This window comes from Seriola dumerili, unplaced genomic scaffold, assembly GCF_002260705.1.
Source record: "Seriola dumerili isolate Sdu_G_001 unplaced genomic scaffold, Sdu_1.0 BDQW01000011.1, whole genome shotgun sequence".
NCBI lineage: Eukaryota > Metazoa > Chordata > Actinopteri > Carangiformes > Carangidae > Seriola > Seriola dumerili.
Window position 1 is genome coordinate 4,497,929 of NW_019174266.1, and position 16,450 is coordinate 4,514,378.

General features: G+C 40.3%; 1 protein-coding gene across 1 annotated transcript in view; it reads left to right on the forward strand.

The window, feature by feature from the left end:
• The window catches only part of LOC111223985 (tetraspanin-18-like), a 29,080-nt gene extending 12,869 nt beyond the window's left edge, over positions 1-16,211 (forward strand). The window contains exons 3-9 of the mRNA XM_022748323.1: positions 10,724-10,819; positions 11,161-11,355; positions 12,657-12,731; positions 13,229-13,327; positions 13,466-13,633; positions 14,189-14,272; positions 14,934-16,211. Of these exons, the coding sequence (XP_022604044.1) occupies positions 10,757-10,819; positions 11,161-11,355; positions 12,657-12,731; positions 13,229-13,327; positions 13,466-13,633; positions 14,189-14,272; positions 14,934-14,981 (732 nt within the window). The 5' untranslated portion in view covers positions 10,724-10,756 and the 3' untranslated portion in view covers positions 14,982-16,211. The remainder of the gene's footprint in view (positions 1-10,723; positions 10,820-11,160; positions 11,356-12,656; positions 12,732-13,228; positions 13,328-13,465; positions 13,634-14,188; positions 14,273-14,933) is intronic.
• Positions 16,212-16,450: the final 239 nt, after the last annotated feature.

Here is a 16,450-nt window from a genome sequence, read left to right on the forward strand (position 1 = left end):
GTGACAACAAGTTGGTCTGACTGTTTTCTGAGTGATCTAATTAAAATATAGCAGATTTCAGGAAAAAAAACTCATGGAAACCAAATCCTGCAAGGTCGGATGGTGGGTGCAGGTGGGCGGGGCTTGGTGTATGGCTGAGAGCACTGACTGCTTTGTTGTGACATCACAAAGTTCCAGAAGTCCTGACGGCTCGTCGTAAGGCTCAGTGTCTGAATACAGGCCGTGTGCATTTCTCTGCGGACTGAGCGCTTTGATACTTTCACAGTATTAATATAGAACCTAGACCTGATCTATAATCAAACAGCACATGGAAATCTACTTTTACACTATATATGTTTTATATATTCTTTAAAATGATGAATTGTGTTGATGCAGCTCTGTATTTCTCAAAACAATGGAAGCTCAGCTCTTTTTGAAGGTGCAGCAGATCAGTCATTTGGTCGTCACTTGACAATTTGGACTTTTTAAAATAAATAAATTAAAGTGGCATAATCCTTTAAAGCAGCCCTCAGTTTGACCAACAGAGAGCATCTCCCTCTGAGAAGAGGGTGACGGCATCTTCCTCGTGTCAACATTTATAACTGCTCCAAACTAACAGGCTGGAAAAGCAGAACCCGCGGCACTCACTAAAACATGACAAGGCTGCCAATACTGAGTCTAGTAGCATTTTAGGTATGTGTTAAATAATTCAGTTCTATTTGAGGGTACAACTTGCCCTTGTGTGCACAGTCAGCACACATCATTACATCATCTTCACCTCAACTCAACTGTGAGAAAGAAGTGGTCATGTTCACCACGTCACGAAACATTTGCGTGACTGAAGTTCGGCCATTTTACCAAAAACGAGTCGTCTTGCCATATTAAAAATTGATGCACATTTATTTTACACACACTACCACTAATTAATTAAATTATTAAAAAACTCAATAAAGCATCTGAATGACATGAGGATCTGCACCTCTGTGTGTGATAATTGTTTGGTGCATTATTCTTTGCTCATGCAAATCCCAGTGACAGTGACCTTAAATTACAGCTACTGGTTCTAACACGAAGTCAAAACTTAACAACATGAGTAAGATGATATTGATTATAAGACCACTAACTATTGACTATTGAACTGCTGACCTTGGTGATCCCTTGACTTTCCCTCTAGCACCCCCAGATGTTTAAGAGGTTTTGATTTTGAGTGAAATGATGATGTGTGCTGTAACTAGTGTCCACGGATGTCTGTGTGAGGTGTTGAGACAACATTGGTAAATTGTATCATCAAACAGTCTGCATGTGAGGCGTTTAAGGGATTTAGGGGACATCTAAGTCTGCATGTGAGTTGGGGGGATTTGATGGGTTTCTTTGCTTGGGGCCCCCCCAGAGTCTACAGTCACCACTGCTCCTACAGCAGCCGTCAGACACTCCTGTGAGTTAAACTGATAAAACACTGTCAAGGTGCTTTCAGGCAGCGAGTGGCTGCCGCCACCTCCATTTACTGTCAGGTGCTGCTCTCATGAATACAGCTCAGCTCTGTGCCGCTGCATTCTGAGTTAATGATGGTTGAACTTTTTTAACTTGCAGCTGTAGCTCACTGCGTGCCCATGGCAACCGCCGAAACTACAGAGAGGGAAACGATACAGGAGCTGACTTCACTGACTCTGAGTCGCCTGAATGATTCTCCTCTTTACCTGCAGATCAATGGAGAGAAACAGTGCTGGAGCAACATGAACTCTAAAGTCTGATTATCTTGGTCAATACACAACATCTATGACACTAGTTTGCTAAATCTCCAGTGTTGAGAGATGAGAGCAGGTGGATGGTGGATAGCAGCTGCCTGTGTTGTTCAGGCTGGAAGGAGAGGTGGAGTTGCGGCTTGCTGCTAATTCCAAATAAAGACAGCTGAGTTTTCTGAGAAGCTGCTGCGGTTGTGACCATTTTCTGTCTGTAAGCAACTTTGGGCAGGGGTGGACTGAAACAATAATTCAGGCCGGGACTTAAACACCATCCCAGGCCACCTTCACAAACCATCAGACCGCTAACTGTGGAGGCTAACCCTGTTTGTTGATGTGACAGGTACCACACTACCTATAAATATGGCCACTATTCCTTTGTCTGGGAGGGAAATTATTCAGATTACAAAATACAAAGATTTGTGGCTATATAATATATATATGTATGTATATATATTATTATTTTTAAATTATTTTATTATTATTAAATATTTATTCTTGTTTTTTAAAACATTCTTGCAATTATTACAGGAGAAGCAGCGTGTGAGATTACTGCGTGGTACTTACTCTTCAGGTTTCCAACTCCTGAGTGTTTAAAATTGCTACCATGGCGATAACTCCTGCACCGCAGCTAATAAGGAAAGAAGCGAGACTAAATGGACTCAAACTGGTTCGAGTGCCGCGTTGAAGTGGCTGATGATTTGGCTAATTAAACTGAAATTGTGGGTGAACCCATGAGAGCTTATTTTCTTCCTCTCATCTCCACTACATTCACATCTGTTTAGCATTCAGAACAGGAAAGTCAGTCAATATGGACGCTCCGAAGAGGCTCACGCCTCCGCTACCTTCAGGGACGCCCCCGTCTTTATGTATTCTTCTTCTACCTGCTTTTATTTGGTATGCATCTCAGGGCCTTTCCAAAATCAAAGTGTGTGAAAGAAGATAATTTGATGTCTCCCCTGCCCGGCTGTATTTATGGTTATGAAGCATGGTGGCAGTCCCTCAAAGGGAGAAGCTGTCCATGTGACTGGTTTTCATATCAGGTCGCTTTCAGCAAGGAAACAGGGAGAAGGGAGTAGTAATAATTACCTCTTTGAAAACTCTCCCCTGAGGCTTGCTTTGTCCAAGATTTCTCTCCTCACCCCGTTTCACAAGTGTTTCTCATCCATCTTCATTCACTTACTTCAAATTGAAATGAAATAAAGTCAGAGCTGGCTGAAGTAACATGTGAACAGACAGTGTAGTCAGTTGCATCTCAGAGTTAAAATAAGTGGATTCACAGACATTTGAGGGTGTTTACCTCGTACGGTTCTTGTGTTTGTGGATGGTGGTATTTAGGCTGCCATTTGAGTATTGATTTGCTGATGTAGACAATAAAACCTCATGTTCTGAGCTGTCTGGACGAATGAAGTGATATTTTAAAGCTGCATCATTTGTACCACCAGATCACTGGTTTCTAAATCTGTCCCATGATGCAACATGTCTGGAGTCATGTTTATCTCCACCTGATGAATATAAGTTGTTTGTTTTTGGTCTCCACCACCTCCTGACTGGCTCTTTAGCTGCTAAATGCTCCACTATGTTCATCAGCTGGTCTCTGACTGTGTCCGTCTGCTGTTTGCTGCTGGGTCAGTAGTGTACCATTGGTTTATCAGGGCTGTTAAGGTGGAAACAGTTGCCTACTCCCTGCAGCTTCATTTTGTACATAATCAAAACAGTGTTGCATGGTCCTTTCTGACTGTGAGTGCAGGAATTAGTGTTTATTTGCAGCTGAGTCCTGGGTGTGTATCTCGTCTGTGGTTGCATATCTTCTTCCGTGGTCTTAAGTGAAAGGCAACACATCACCACCATCCCACAAATAGATACAGCACATTTAATAGACGGACTGTGCATTGGTGCAGACACATGTCAACTTGAGGTTTCTGCCTTTTTAAAGGAAGTTTTTCCTTGCCACCGTCGCCAAGAGTTTGCTCATGGTGGGAATTTTTCCGTCTCTAATCAATGTTATACATTTTTTGCCTTGAGATGACTTCTGTTGTGATTTGGCACAATATAAATAAAAATTGACTTGACTAACACAGATGTTCAGCAGGGGAAAAAAGCACAGATACATGAGCTTCTCCACTGTCACCCAGAATTCTGTTCGACCACAGTATTTAATTGGTTTCATATGGTGAACATACCCGGGGTCCCCCTTTTAAAGAAGCTTCTAGTGTCAGTATCACAATATGTGTGCACCACAATCACACTGTAAAATGTAATAAATGTAATAAAGGCACATGAGACCCTCCATGGTGCACTACACAAACAGTTTTGCTACTGGTAGAAAATAAAAACTAGTAAATTACCATTTTCACTCCATCTTTGAAATAACATAATTTAGCCTGATTTAATTATCGGCCCTTCACTATGAATGACTGGTCAACATCACTCTTAAGCTAGCTAAGTGTTTCATGGGGGTTTTTGCTCTTAACCTTACAGTGGGTGAAAATGAAGAAAGAACCAATTGAAAATAAAAATTATTTGTGTAGTAGTAGTAAAAGTAGTAGATCTACTCTTTGGAAATAAAAATAAAACTTTGGATTTGCACACACAGCACTTGTTAGCAGGATACATTCATTGTTGGGCGGGTTTGGTTTTGTCATGTTATTTGTTGACGATAAGAAAAATATGAAATCTCCACTTATGGTTTGAAAAAATAGACAAAATAGCAATGATGATTTGTGGACTAATAGTTTAATAAGCATCTGAGCATCTGTCTTTTTCGTAAAGTCCATACTGTATATATTTATTGGTGCTGAGTCTTTAACTCTTTTAAACGTGCGGATAAAACAAATATTTTTCTGTATTCAGAACATCAGAACCTGCACAGATACAGAATAGTTTTGAGTTTTACCCATATTTTCCCAAAGAGGCCACACAACACTGTCCATGTTTACATTAGTCTCATTACTAATGTATGGCTGCAGAAAGATTAAATCCACTGGGCTTACTCCCAGTCCCCGCTCATTGGTGCACAGCACTGTTCTGATGGATGAAGGCAATCAGGTCCAGTAGTTCTCCAGCACTCAGGGAACACACTTCTGTATATGCTGCACTTCCCTGCAGCCTCTGTGACACTGTGATTTATTGGACTGGAGCATCCTGTCACTTGTGGCTAATGACTGCAGAGACAGTTACACAGACTGGCTGTGGAAAGCCTGGGGATTCACACTGGGATCTTGTTTCATGGATACAATATGCTGACTGTGCAGTCCCTGAAACTGCGGGCTAGGGCTTGTATTATAAATGCTAATAAAGGCGTCGAATCCAATGAGCGTCACTGTGGCAGTAGAGCTGAAGTGAAATATTTGACGAATAGGCGAAGGTATAGTTCACTGAATCATTTCCTACTTGTCTCCATGTGAGCTGAAACTCCACAGAAATTTACTGAACTGCTAAATACAAGCATTAACTTCAGTATCATATGTGTACGTAGGGATGCTGTATTGCACATAGGCCTTAAAGTGATAGTTCGGGTTATTTGTCTATAGTCAGTGTATTACCTGCAGTGGATTCTGATCTGCACGATGCCAGTTTAGAGAAGCAGCTGGGAGCACAAGCGCAACTACGGTGCACACTGCTCCACAGATCAGCTGTTTGAGTCAGCTAAGTGTAAGTGTGGCTGTGCGTAGGAACACATTAGTTCAACAGGTGAAAAAATGTAGTTCCAAAGGAAAGGGCTGTTTGATGGCAATGATATGGAAAATATTCCAAATAAAGCGTACACTCAATCTACTGCACGTAATACACTGATTATAGATCAGCACCTCACATAACCCCCGTGTCAAATAACCCAAACTATCACTTTAGTTCTTGTAAGAAGTGTTGTGTTCAGAGTTTGTGACACACATCAGTACATGGGTGCTCTGTCAGACAAGCCGAGACACACCAGATGTTCATACTGTCCCAGTGTGGGGTGATCAAACCCGGCACCTGAAGCATCTCCAGTGTTGGCCCACAGCAGACAGCCGCAGGGAGAGGCAGGCTGCAGGGGGGACTGAATCCAGGCAGAGCGATTCTCCATGACTGCGGAGGGGAGAGGGAATTATGTGTGGCCATTCTCCGTGTGGCTGCGTGAAATTACCCAGCTGCCCCTAGACCTATTTTTGAAAGCAGCCACAGCTGCTAAATGGGACCTGAGCACCACTCTGTTTTATTGTGTGTGGTGCACACTCAAGATCTAAGGTACAGGAAGAGATGTACCGTAACAAAACCTTTTGATCTGACAATAAGGTACAAGCATATTTTTCATAGTTCATGTTTTGTACAAGTTCAACCTGAACTAAAGGTTACCAGGTGGCTCGGGGTGAAAAACACTCATATACCACCTCAGAAACAAGGACACATATCCCAGCTGCAGTCCCCAGCGCTAGCGACTCCCTTCAGTTGGCGTGTCCACAGCTTCCACAGCCCGAAGTTAAAAGTGCGGAACAACAGTGAAAACAAAACCAGGGTCACTGGAAAAAAGAATAAATGCACAGAAAGAAGAAGGAGCCAAGAAGCAAAGAGATTTTCTGAAGTACGACATGCTTTATTTAAAGATGCATTTTGGTGACTTATGATTTCAAAGAAAGAAATACACTTGCATGCACAATACACTTGAGCAATTTGAGATAATACTGAAAGAGCTGCTGTGCTTACAGAGGGAGCTGCTTTCTTCAGACGAGGAAATTGTTAAGATTATGAAGAAGTAAACCGAAAAAATAAGAGAGGTGTAAACACAAAAATGTAGAGTGCCAGTTTCCAACAAAGAAAAAGGCAGATAAGAAGCCAAAAAAGTTTTAACTCCTGTCAGATGGCATTCAGTTCATCAATCATCAGTTAAACTTCTTCAAAGTCAATGTCTTTTTACAACTCCTTCCTTTAAACCAACTCCCAGTTCACAGTATCTACTATATGTATATGTGACACTTAATCATTGGCATCATTTCATGAGAAATATATCGCTGTGAATAATTTCTTAGGCCACATTCAGACCAACATTAGCTCTGTGTGAACAAACACTCTCCTTCATTTGAATGGAGCCAGTCCATTGGCGCAGAAAGGGGGCCATAAATATCAACCCCTATCACATATATACATCCATCTGGATATATGAAGATATAAGTTTCTAACATATATGAAATACTCATACCCTCTTGAAATGCCATAAATTCAAATGTACAATTATAATTATTTCTTCAATTTAAATCCACAATATCATAATTCATCCATGCAAAGCATTAGCATCCATCACTCAGTCATCAGTGGGTTTTTTTTTTTTTTATAAACTCTTTTAAGAGCTCAACGCTCTCATTGGTGAAAACTTGGATAACAGTGGTTTAAGCAGTTGTCTCCTGCCAGACTCAGAAGAAAATTACACCCTGGCACGTCCTCCATGTTTTCCTTTACAAAGCCTGTCAGTCTCGGGGAAAGGTTAGTGTTTGAAGTGCAGGAAAGCTCAGTGATCATCCAGAAGTTTCTGTGATTTAAAACAGCAGCTGGTGTGAATTTACAGGTCTCACAGCTGCTTTTGGATTTCAGATGTAATTGTCATCATGTAATTACAGTTGTAGTAATTTAATTCTGATTGATTAAGTCGTGATTACTTGTAATAGTGACAGCTGTTTTTGCATTTATGACCCCCGTTGGTTTTTAATCAAGACGCCTGTTTATTCCTCTGCCGCTCTGTAATTATGGCAACACTTTTGTGATTGCAATAAATGTGAGTGTGTAATCATGTTTTCTCTGACATCACTACAATGCTTGTGTTTTAATGTTTTGTGTCTTTGACAGCTCTTTGTTTTCTTGTTTGTTTTTTTTCTTCCAGCCACTGTAATTGTGTTTTTTTCTTTGTTCACCTCTGTGTAATTGTAATTCTTGTGTAATTGTGCTGACCTGAGTGATTGAAAAACATGTGCTAATGTTGAGTGCATGTGTGGACAAATTCCCGACACCATACATGCCCTTATCCTATTAACCCTGACCTCGCCCCAAAGACTTTCTGCAATTACCCAGAGTGCACTGATGGTCACAAAACCTGTGTTTAATTTCAGCGAGAGCAGCGCACCAGAATTTTAGTTCATTAAAGTAAAAGCCCCACTCAGAGCAGTCAAATTAGCAGCAAATACACATTAACACGGCAGAAAGCTGCAGCAAAGTCAGACAAAGAGCAAGATTGTAAATAAGCAGGAATCACTGGTGTTAACCGCCGTGTGGATTGTGTTAAAGGCGTAATCAGAGGACAGCTGTTAGTCTTCACTCCACACCAAGACCAGAAAATATCTCCATCCGACAAATGTCACATTCCAAACTTCTCCTTTTTGACATTTTTGTCGACACTGACGCCAGTTTAGATGTGTGTGTTTAAATGTCATAAAAAGTGCAAGTTACAGTTTTGATTTCACATAGCATAAATATTGGGGAAATACAGACAGTTGTAAAGGGGCAGTAAGAATAAATGCAAGGAAATGATTCTCATTTAAAGCGTAAGTGTGTTATCCAACACCCTTTCAAATCAAAGGACAAAATACTTTGTCCGTGCCCTATAAAACGGCACGAGTATTTTCTGATCTGATGCCTCTGTTACCACGACAACATCAGTTGTCTGTGTTTTCTAAAACCATTTTATGATGTGACAACACCATGGTTAAGGTTTGGTTTGGTTTAGGCACAAAATTGACTAGTTTTTGGGAAAGAGCTTGGTCTCAACACTGTGTGTCCTTTCTAAAGCATGAGGTCATTTCACTGGTGAATGGGATCCAGAGTTTCTGTTCAGGTGTGTATCTGGTGCTGTTCTATATTTTCTGCGTCCACTGTCCACAAACCCAATGAAAAGACTAAAACCAACAATGTACTTTCGCATGTTAACATTGAAACAAAATATTAGACAAGCAGAAATTTTGACCTGATGATGGTGCTAGAGGAAAAATCAGAGACTCACCAAAGTTCCTACAGTTCATCCTGAGGGGACCATGAACGTCTGGACCACATTTCACAAGGAAATCCGTCCAATAGTTGTTGAGATATTTTACTAAAAACAACAGCCTCCTGGTGGCGCTGGAGGAAGAGTGAAGGCTCGTCATCATTGTCATTAGGATTCATCCTCTGGGCACCATGAATGTCTGTCTGTCCATCTGATGGACTCATCAGTGAGGCAGACTGTTGAACACAAACATTTTGACTCAGCCTCACACACGACTTCCTGCTGCCCCAAATACTCACTGCAGCACCAAATGTGGATTAATCCGCCGCTGAAAATAGTCCCCAGTAAATGCGCTGTTCCTCATGTTTGTTTGATATAAACTTCAGTGTCCAGCTGTTTAAGGAAACTGAGCCTTTTTTATTTTTAAGTGAAACTTTATATTTGAGAGTTGAGTTGGATGTACATTTTCAGTGGGGACCAATGACCCTGGAGCTCAGAGACACAGGGGGAAGGCAGAGAAATAGACAGGCTTTATCTGAGAGCAAAATCACAGACAGCGAGACAGTGACACAGAAAATGATGGTTTGTTCCTTGAATAAACAGAGAAACAGTCACCACCTCCAAACCAAATAGCAACCATTTAACCTGATCATTTAAAAGGTCTATATGACACAGAGTAAGTCCCTCACAGTAGCGATGCTCCTGATTAAATGTGCAGATATTAAACTACACTGTTCGTCCCCTCAGATGTGACAGGTGGCTGTATGTTAGTTTTAACTGGTAAACACCATCAGGGCTATAAGTGCACAGTTGGTCCTCTTCACACCCCCACTGATGGCCCCACTTACACCAACATGTCCTCCTCAGCACCAGCCAGCGTCCCTCCATGTGTCATACGATCCCGCAGGGACAGGCTGTTAGTGTCACGTCCCCAGAACTGACAAAAACTGTTACTGCCAATGAATCGAGTCTTCAGCGTCGCACTGCAACAAGCTGCATGAGGCGACAGTACATTGTGTGATTTTTAAATCTATGCGTGTTAAAGGGCAATTTATTGTCATGTTGTTTTTGTTCCAGCTAAAGGATTACATTATGATTTCTGGCAACAAAAAAGCCATTGAATCCTTCTGAATCGACTCAAAAAGCATGAGAACAGGACTGTTAATCCTGTTTCCTGAACGTTTCACATTTTGGATTTGGAACTGGAAACGAGTAATGCTGCAGTTTAAGATGACGCTGCCTCTGACCACCTCTGATTTTGGGTTGTCCGTCCATCTGTACATCCGTGTGTCTCATTCTTGTGAACGTGATATCTCAGTAAGGCCTTGAGCGAATTTCTTCAAACTTGGCACAAAAATTCACTTGGACTCAAGGATGAGCTGATTACAATTTGGTGGTCAGAGGTCAGAGGTCAAGGTCACTGTTACCTAACAACATGTTTTATGCTCACAAATTAACTCACAAATTCATACACTAATTAAGACACAAATTTAACTCGGATGTCTATAAGGATAAAATGATGACGTTATTACATTTTATATCCAAAAGGTCAAAGGTCAACTTCACTGTGACATGATAATGTTCTGTAAAAAAACTTAATTATTATGAAATATTAAAATTATTTATATTATTATAAAAATGCACATCAATATTTATAAAAGGTGATGTGCTGGTTTTGTGTTGACGGACCAACAGTACAAACACCAGAGATCTTCAATTCACTCTCACAAAACAGAAAAAAAAGCTCAAATCATCACAACTAAGAGAATAAATAAAGATAATAATTAGTTAATAAATTTGTATCTTATCTTGTCGTATGATGTAACATTTACTGTGTATGTTATCAAAAATGAAAAACACATTGTATCACCTACTGTAGCACAACACCTGATTGTCGCACTGGTGGTTTCAGGGTTTGGTAAAATTTGTGTTTGTGGAAAAAAAATCTTTGCTGATGGAGTTTGAAGAGGTTTTCACAGTAAAAGCAGCTCTTGAAGTACATTTGCACTGTGTGTGTGTGTGTGTGTGTGTGTGTGTGTGTGTGTGTCTCTCTTCACAGGGGCAGGGGGAGGTTTCAGCCAGAGGCTCAGCCATGGAGGGAGACTGCCTCAGCTGTATGAAGTACCTGATGTTCATCTTCAACTTCTTCATCTTTGTGAGTTCATCATTTCCTCCGCTCTCTTCTTCTGTTGTTCAAACTCAGACGGAAAGTCAAAGGAGAGCAGAAAACACTCCTGTTAGGAGTTTTGGTTCGACTTTGATTTGAGATTGTTTTAGAAGATGAAAATCCATCAAGTGTGTCATTAAAAACCATAGTGACCACAAGATGCAACATCTGTCAACATCTGTTTCCAGTTGTTGCCTTTTTACATGTTTTTTTTAGTTATATTATAAAAGTGCTGTTGCAGAACAAAATATAATATAATATATATAAAAAATATCTGAGCTGTGGTTGAGATTGTTCTGACTGATTAATCAACTCCCTCTCTCTCCCAGCTGGGTGGTTCCTTTCTGCTGGGTGTTGGTGTTTGGGTGCTAGTGGACCCGATGGGCTTCAGGGAGATTGTGGCGGCCAACCCCCTGCTGTTCACGGGGGTCTACGTCATCCTGGCCATGGGCAGCATGCTGTTCCTGCTGGGCTTCCTGGGCTGCTGTGGAGCCATCAGGGAGAACAAATGTCTCCTGCTCTTTGTGAGTCGGAGTCGACAGTTGATGTGTTTGTGTTACCAGTGTGATCATCTTACATTGAGCAAAACTTAAAAACTTTGCTGCACAGTGGCAAATATATATTCTAAGGAATACTGGATTTTTGAGGCTGATATTGAAATCATTATTTGAGAGTTTAAAAAATCTGGTAACAATATATAAAATAGTTGTTTTTTTTTGTATATACACATCTCTTAGATTTGAAAGTGTGTCATTTCAATAAGACATATATTGCTCTATTTATATTAGCCAATACCGACACAGCTATCAATATACAGCTAATATCAGCAGATATATTGGGCAGTTATGGGTTCAGCTGGAGTTGCAAATGTTTTGTCAAAGCAGAGATTTTGACATTGAAGGAGGTGAATTCAGCCATTTTCAGCCTTTTTCTCTCATATTGATTGAGTCTAAAATCTCTGCTGCTTCGCCACAGAGTTGCATCTGCTTTATTTATGAGGCTGCAGCTCTTATCTACAGTCACGGTTAGTGGACGCTCCAGAAGTCAAGAGTAAAAGCGTCTTTTCAACATATTCACTGCCACATTGTGCAGTGAGATGTTTCTCATGTTTTTGCCTGCTCTGCTGTGTGAAGTAATGTAAGGAAACTGTCACTGTGGTGTTGTTGTGGGTAAAATTAATTAAAACGTCACAACTTGTTAAAAAAAGAAGTGTTGAGGATGCTTTATAATGTTTTATTTTAGCATTGATTAACTCATTAGCTCATTAACTCCACCCATGGAGCAAAACATATGTAGCTGTATGTTAAAATCACAATAAAAACATCCAAAAAATCCAATATAGCACAGATACTCGCAGGCATACACTTGCCAACACACTCCCATACACCATCTCTTATATTGTTCATGTTGTAAAGACATTATTGTATTAAGTTCAATAGTTTATTAATCATCCTTTACATTTATGTGGCAAAAATTAATATCAGCCCACTAAGGAGGTTGAAGTACAGACATGAGGGAAAGGAAACTTGAGTTACAGTCACTCTCTCCTCCAGCTGCGGCTCTGCTCGCGTGTCATGTAAGACCAGAGTGAGACAGTACAAGTGTGCCATCTAGAGGAGTCGACTGTAATGGTGCAGCACTAGAAGAAGATTATTTCTATCAGTTTAATGTTCATCGTATTTTTACCGTTTCTATCCATGCTTTTAATTTGAAAATCTAGTCCTGACTATATATCTGGAGTCATAATGAAGCCTTTGTGTAGACAGTCAATGTAGAGTATAAGTTCATTTGGTAACACCGCTCCGTTTGTTTTATCTCTTCTCAGTTTTTCATGCTCATCCTCTTCATCTTCCTCGCTGAGCTGGCAGCCGCCATCCTGGCCTTCCTCTTCAGGGAGCATGTGAGTGCGGCCTCAGTCTGGACCGGTTCACCTCCTCAGTGGGACTAAACCTGCTGAATCAGTCCAGGCTCGGCCTTTGTGTTTCTGACTGACTCCAGTGTACAGGGACGTGTTCACTCATGCAGCAGGACTGAACAATTAATTGTTTACAAGCAGCTGTAATCAATAATTTTACAATAACAGTGTAAGGTGGACAAAATAATTGGAACACCTGTCCTGCTCTGGACGAGTGACATAAAGGATCAGAAGCAACAGGAAGCTGGTAACAGCAGGAGGCCGTTTCAGTAGCTGATGATTATCGTTGAAGCAGTTCAACTTTAAATCACATGATACGATTAATTATGTCAAAAGAACACTTATTTTATTTTTGTATACTATGTGTGTGTATGTTTATGTTATCACGTGTATATGTGTGTGTAGCAGACCCGTCATCTTCAGAGCTGGTATCTCACGGAAACCTGGTTCCTGACCTGAACTGTGTTTGTGTCTGTGCTCAGTTAACCAGGGAGTATTTCACCAGGGAGCTGAAACGTCACTATCAGGGTCACAACAACACTGACGTCTTCACCTCCACGTGGAACGCCATCATGACCACGGTGAAACATCAATTTTCCAATTACCGCTCTTTGTTTTACTTTCTCCTTCTTTTTATTCCACTCAGTATATAACAACAACATCCATCAATGCCCACACCTACAATCTGCTGTCTTCTCCCATCATGCCTCTCTGCATAGTTCAACTGCTGTGGCGTAAGTGGTCCCGAGGACTTCGAAGAGAGCCTCTTCAGGCTCCTGAACCCCAGCAAGATGGTCCCTGAGGCCTGTTGCCAGAGGAACAGTTACCCTGGAGATGCCAGTGTGGAGCAGTGTGTGAGCGGCACCGTGGCCTTCAGGCACAACAAGGTCATTAGAGGAAGCACAATTTTTCTCACAAACGCAACATCAAATGCATCAGCAATGTAATCGTATATAAATACTATTATTATTTGATACTATTAGTACAGACCGAAGTCTAGACTATTATTACTGATGCATTAATGTGTAAGCAGCATTTTAACTTCTTCATATACTGTGCAGTTCTAGTTTTATTTTGTTTTTATTTTACAGATTCGTTCAAATGAAACAAAACAAACTATAATCTTCTTATAAAACAAGCAACTTTTTATCCATAAAACTGACAAAAGACAGAATAAAAACACTAAAAGTTAATTTAAGTTTTTTCTTTGATACCTGAAATCATGATAACAACAAAAACTGTTGAGCTGCTGCTACAAAGCCGACTTCAAGTTGTGACATGCACATTTAATTATAGGCAGATGCTGTAGCGCATTGTTACAGAAATGCTAAAAAAGTGGACACACCCCAGGGTAGCTCTCTTTTATTCAGGATAAAACGATTTTTAGTTATGGTTTTATGACCAGGCTGTGAGTTAAAACCTGCTGTTTTTTTTTCCTGCAGGGCTGTTACTCAGCAATGGTCGACTACTTTGAGACGTACATCTACACAGCAGGAGCTCTGGCCATCGTGGTGCTGACAATTGAAGTATGTGCAGTGTTTTCAGATTCCTTTGTATTTAAATGCTTCATTGCTTGTTCTCTTTTTTATTCTATATAATCTTCAGTCTGAAACATCAAATGTCACATTTAAGCAAAAGGCTCAGGTCTGAAGCCGTTGTCTGACATCAGATGAAGAAATCATCAGAGGAGGCAAAGAAACCAATTTCTGCAACAAAAAAAAAAACAAAGAAAACAGATGAAAATAAAAATTCAGCAACTTGACAGGTTGAGTTTTGAGTAAAGGGCCTTTTCTTTAAACAGGAAAAAGTTGTTACCAGGCATCAGATACTGAAGGAAACTAACAGAAACACAAGTAAATGAAGCAGGTTTAAGGAAGGTGAATTCACCAAACAAAAGAACATCAAATTTATCCTAAAATTAGAAAAGGTTGTTTTCTGCCACAGCAGAGCATCAAATGTGGATCAATCCGCAGCTGAAAATAGTTCCCAACAAATGCCCTATTTCCTCCTGTTTGAAAGAAACTACAGTGAGCAGCTGTTTTAGGAAAATACTGAACATTTCTTTTGGTTTTGGTCTTTTCATCACGTCAGAGTTATCGTACCTGGTTAAAAGTTTGTCCTCCTCTCAGCTCTACAACAGGAAGCTTTAACCCTTTCTGATCCCTGTGTGTCTCCTTCTCTCTCCAGCTGTTCGCCATGGTGTTTGCCATGTGTTTATTCAGAGGTATCCAGTAACGGCCACGTGCACCACTATCGCCATCATCATCAGCCGTTTAAAAGGCACAAGCAGAAGGAAAACAAAACTGTAAAATATGAAATGTATTTGTACAGTGATAGTTTATGTGTCTCATTGGTTTTGTGGCATCATTTTGTACTTCACAGCGGCAGCAGGTGCTGCTTTGGGCACAATAGACACACACAGGAGGTAATCTGTGACCTGAGGCTGAGGTGTGGCACTGTCCACAGTGTTTACTAAAGGGTTAACACCGGTGAGTCCAGGTTCTACAAGCTAAACACAGAAGTCACTTCAGTCCAGGACTAGTCTGTGTCCAGGAAGCTGGAAACACACCACACAGTCAACAGCCTGATTTATGTCCTGGATTTCACCACGATGATTGATTCTCAGGATCCAGGACAGTCTGCACAGTTCTGCACAAAACGGTTCAGGCACCATGGACAGCCAGCACACATTATACTGCAGTGAGCCTCACAACACTCAGAACTGTCAGGATCACATGAAAAATGTTTGTTTTTTTTACAGCTGGAATCTGGAGAATGTGAAGGTGATCGTGTAGTTTGAGGTGATCAGCAATGGAAACCAGAACACAGAACATCGGGCCTCATGCAAGAACACATTTTCCTCTTCTCATAAACATGAACACATGAGGTTTCTCATGTTCCCAGTCAGATTCGCCAAACTATTTTAACTGCACAAACTGATTGGAAATTCCTCGTTTTAAATCTGATGTACGCCGCCATCCACGTACAGGGGTGCATTTGTTAGATTTGATAAATTAAAACCTGTGGAATTACTATAACATGATTAATGACGGAATCAAAAGGACGTCTTGCTACAGTAAAACAGTCTTAGATGGGAAGTGAAGAGATGTGTCAGTCATGGAGATGGATGACAGATTATATTACATTTTACAGATGATGGAGCGTCAGGGCCACTCATAATAAGGAGCTTATTAGTGAAACGTATGATTTCGGTTTGCCCATCACTTGCTTGACACATACGCTTTGACCTATTTACGTATTAGTTATAAAATCTCAACTTTTCTCTCTAAATATTTGGACTTCTTTCTTGAAATACTCAAGAAATACTATGACTTTGTCAAGAGATTAGATTCTTTTTCTTTTTTTCGAATGATACAACATTTTTCTCTTTTTCTCCAACACGTTTGACTTTATTAAAGTCAAATGTTGTTATAATATTTATCTTACAACATTATTCTGGAGGAATTCAGATATTACAAATTTTTTTTCAAATTACTACGACTATTTTCCTGTAATTTTTTTTTTCTGTAATTCTAAAAATATTACTATAATATATTTTTTTCCCTCAAATTTTTCTAATTTTCCTCTTATTGCCAAAATATGCCAGTCTTACACTGGCAAACTGGCGGACCTTGTTGCACATTGATATTGTAACAGAATATTTTTTATTTATTTTTATTTTTCATTTTAGTTTTTTTACAGAA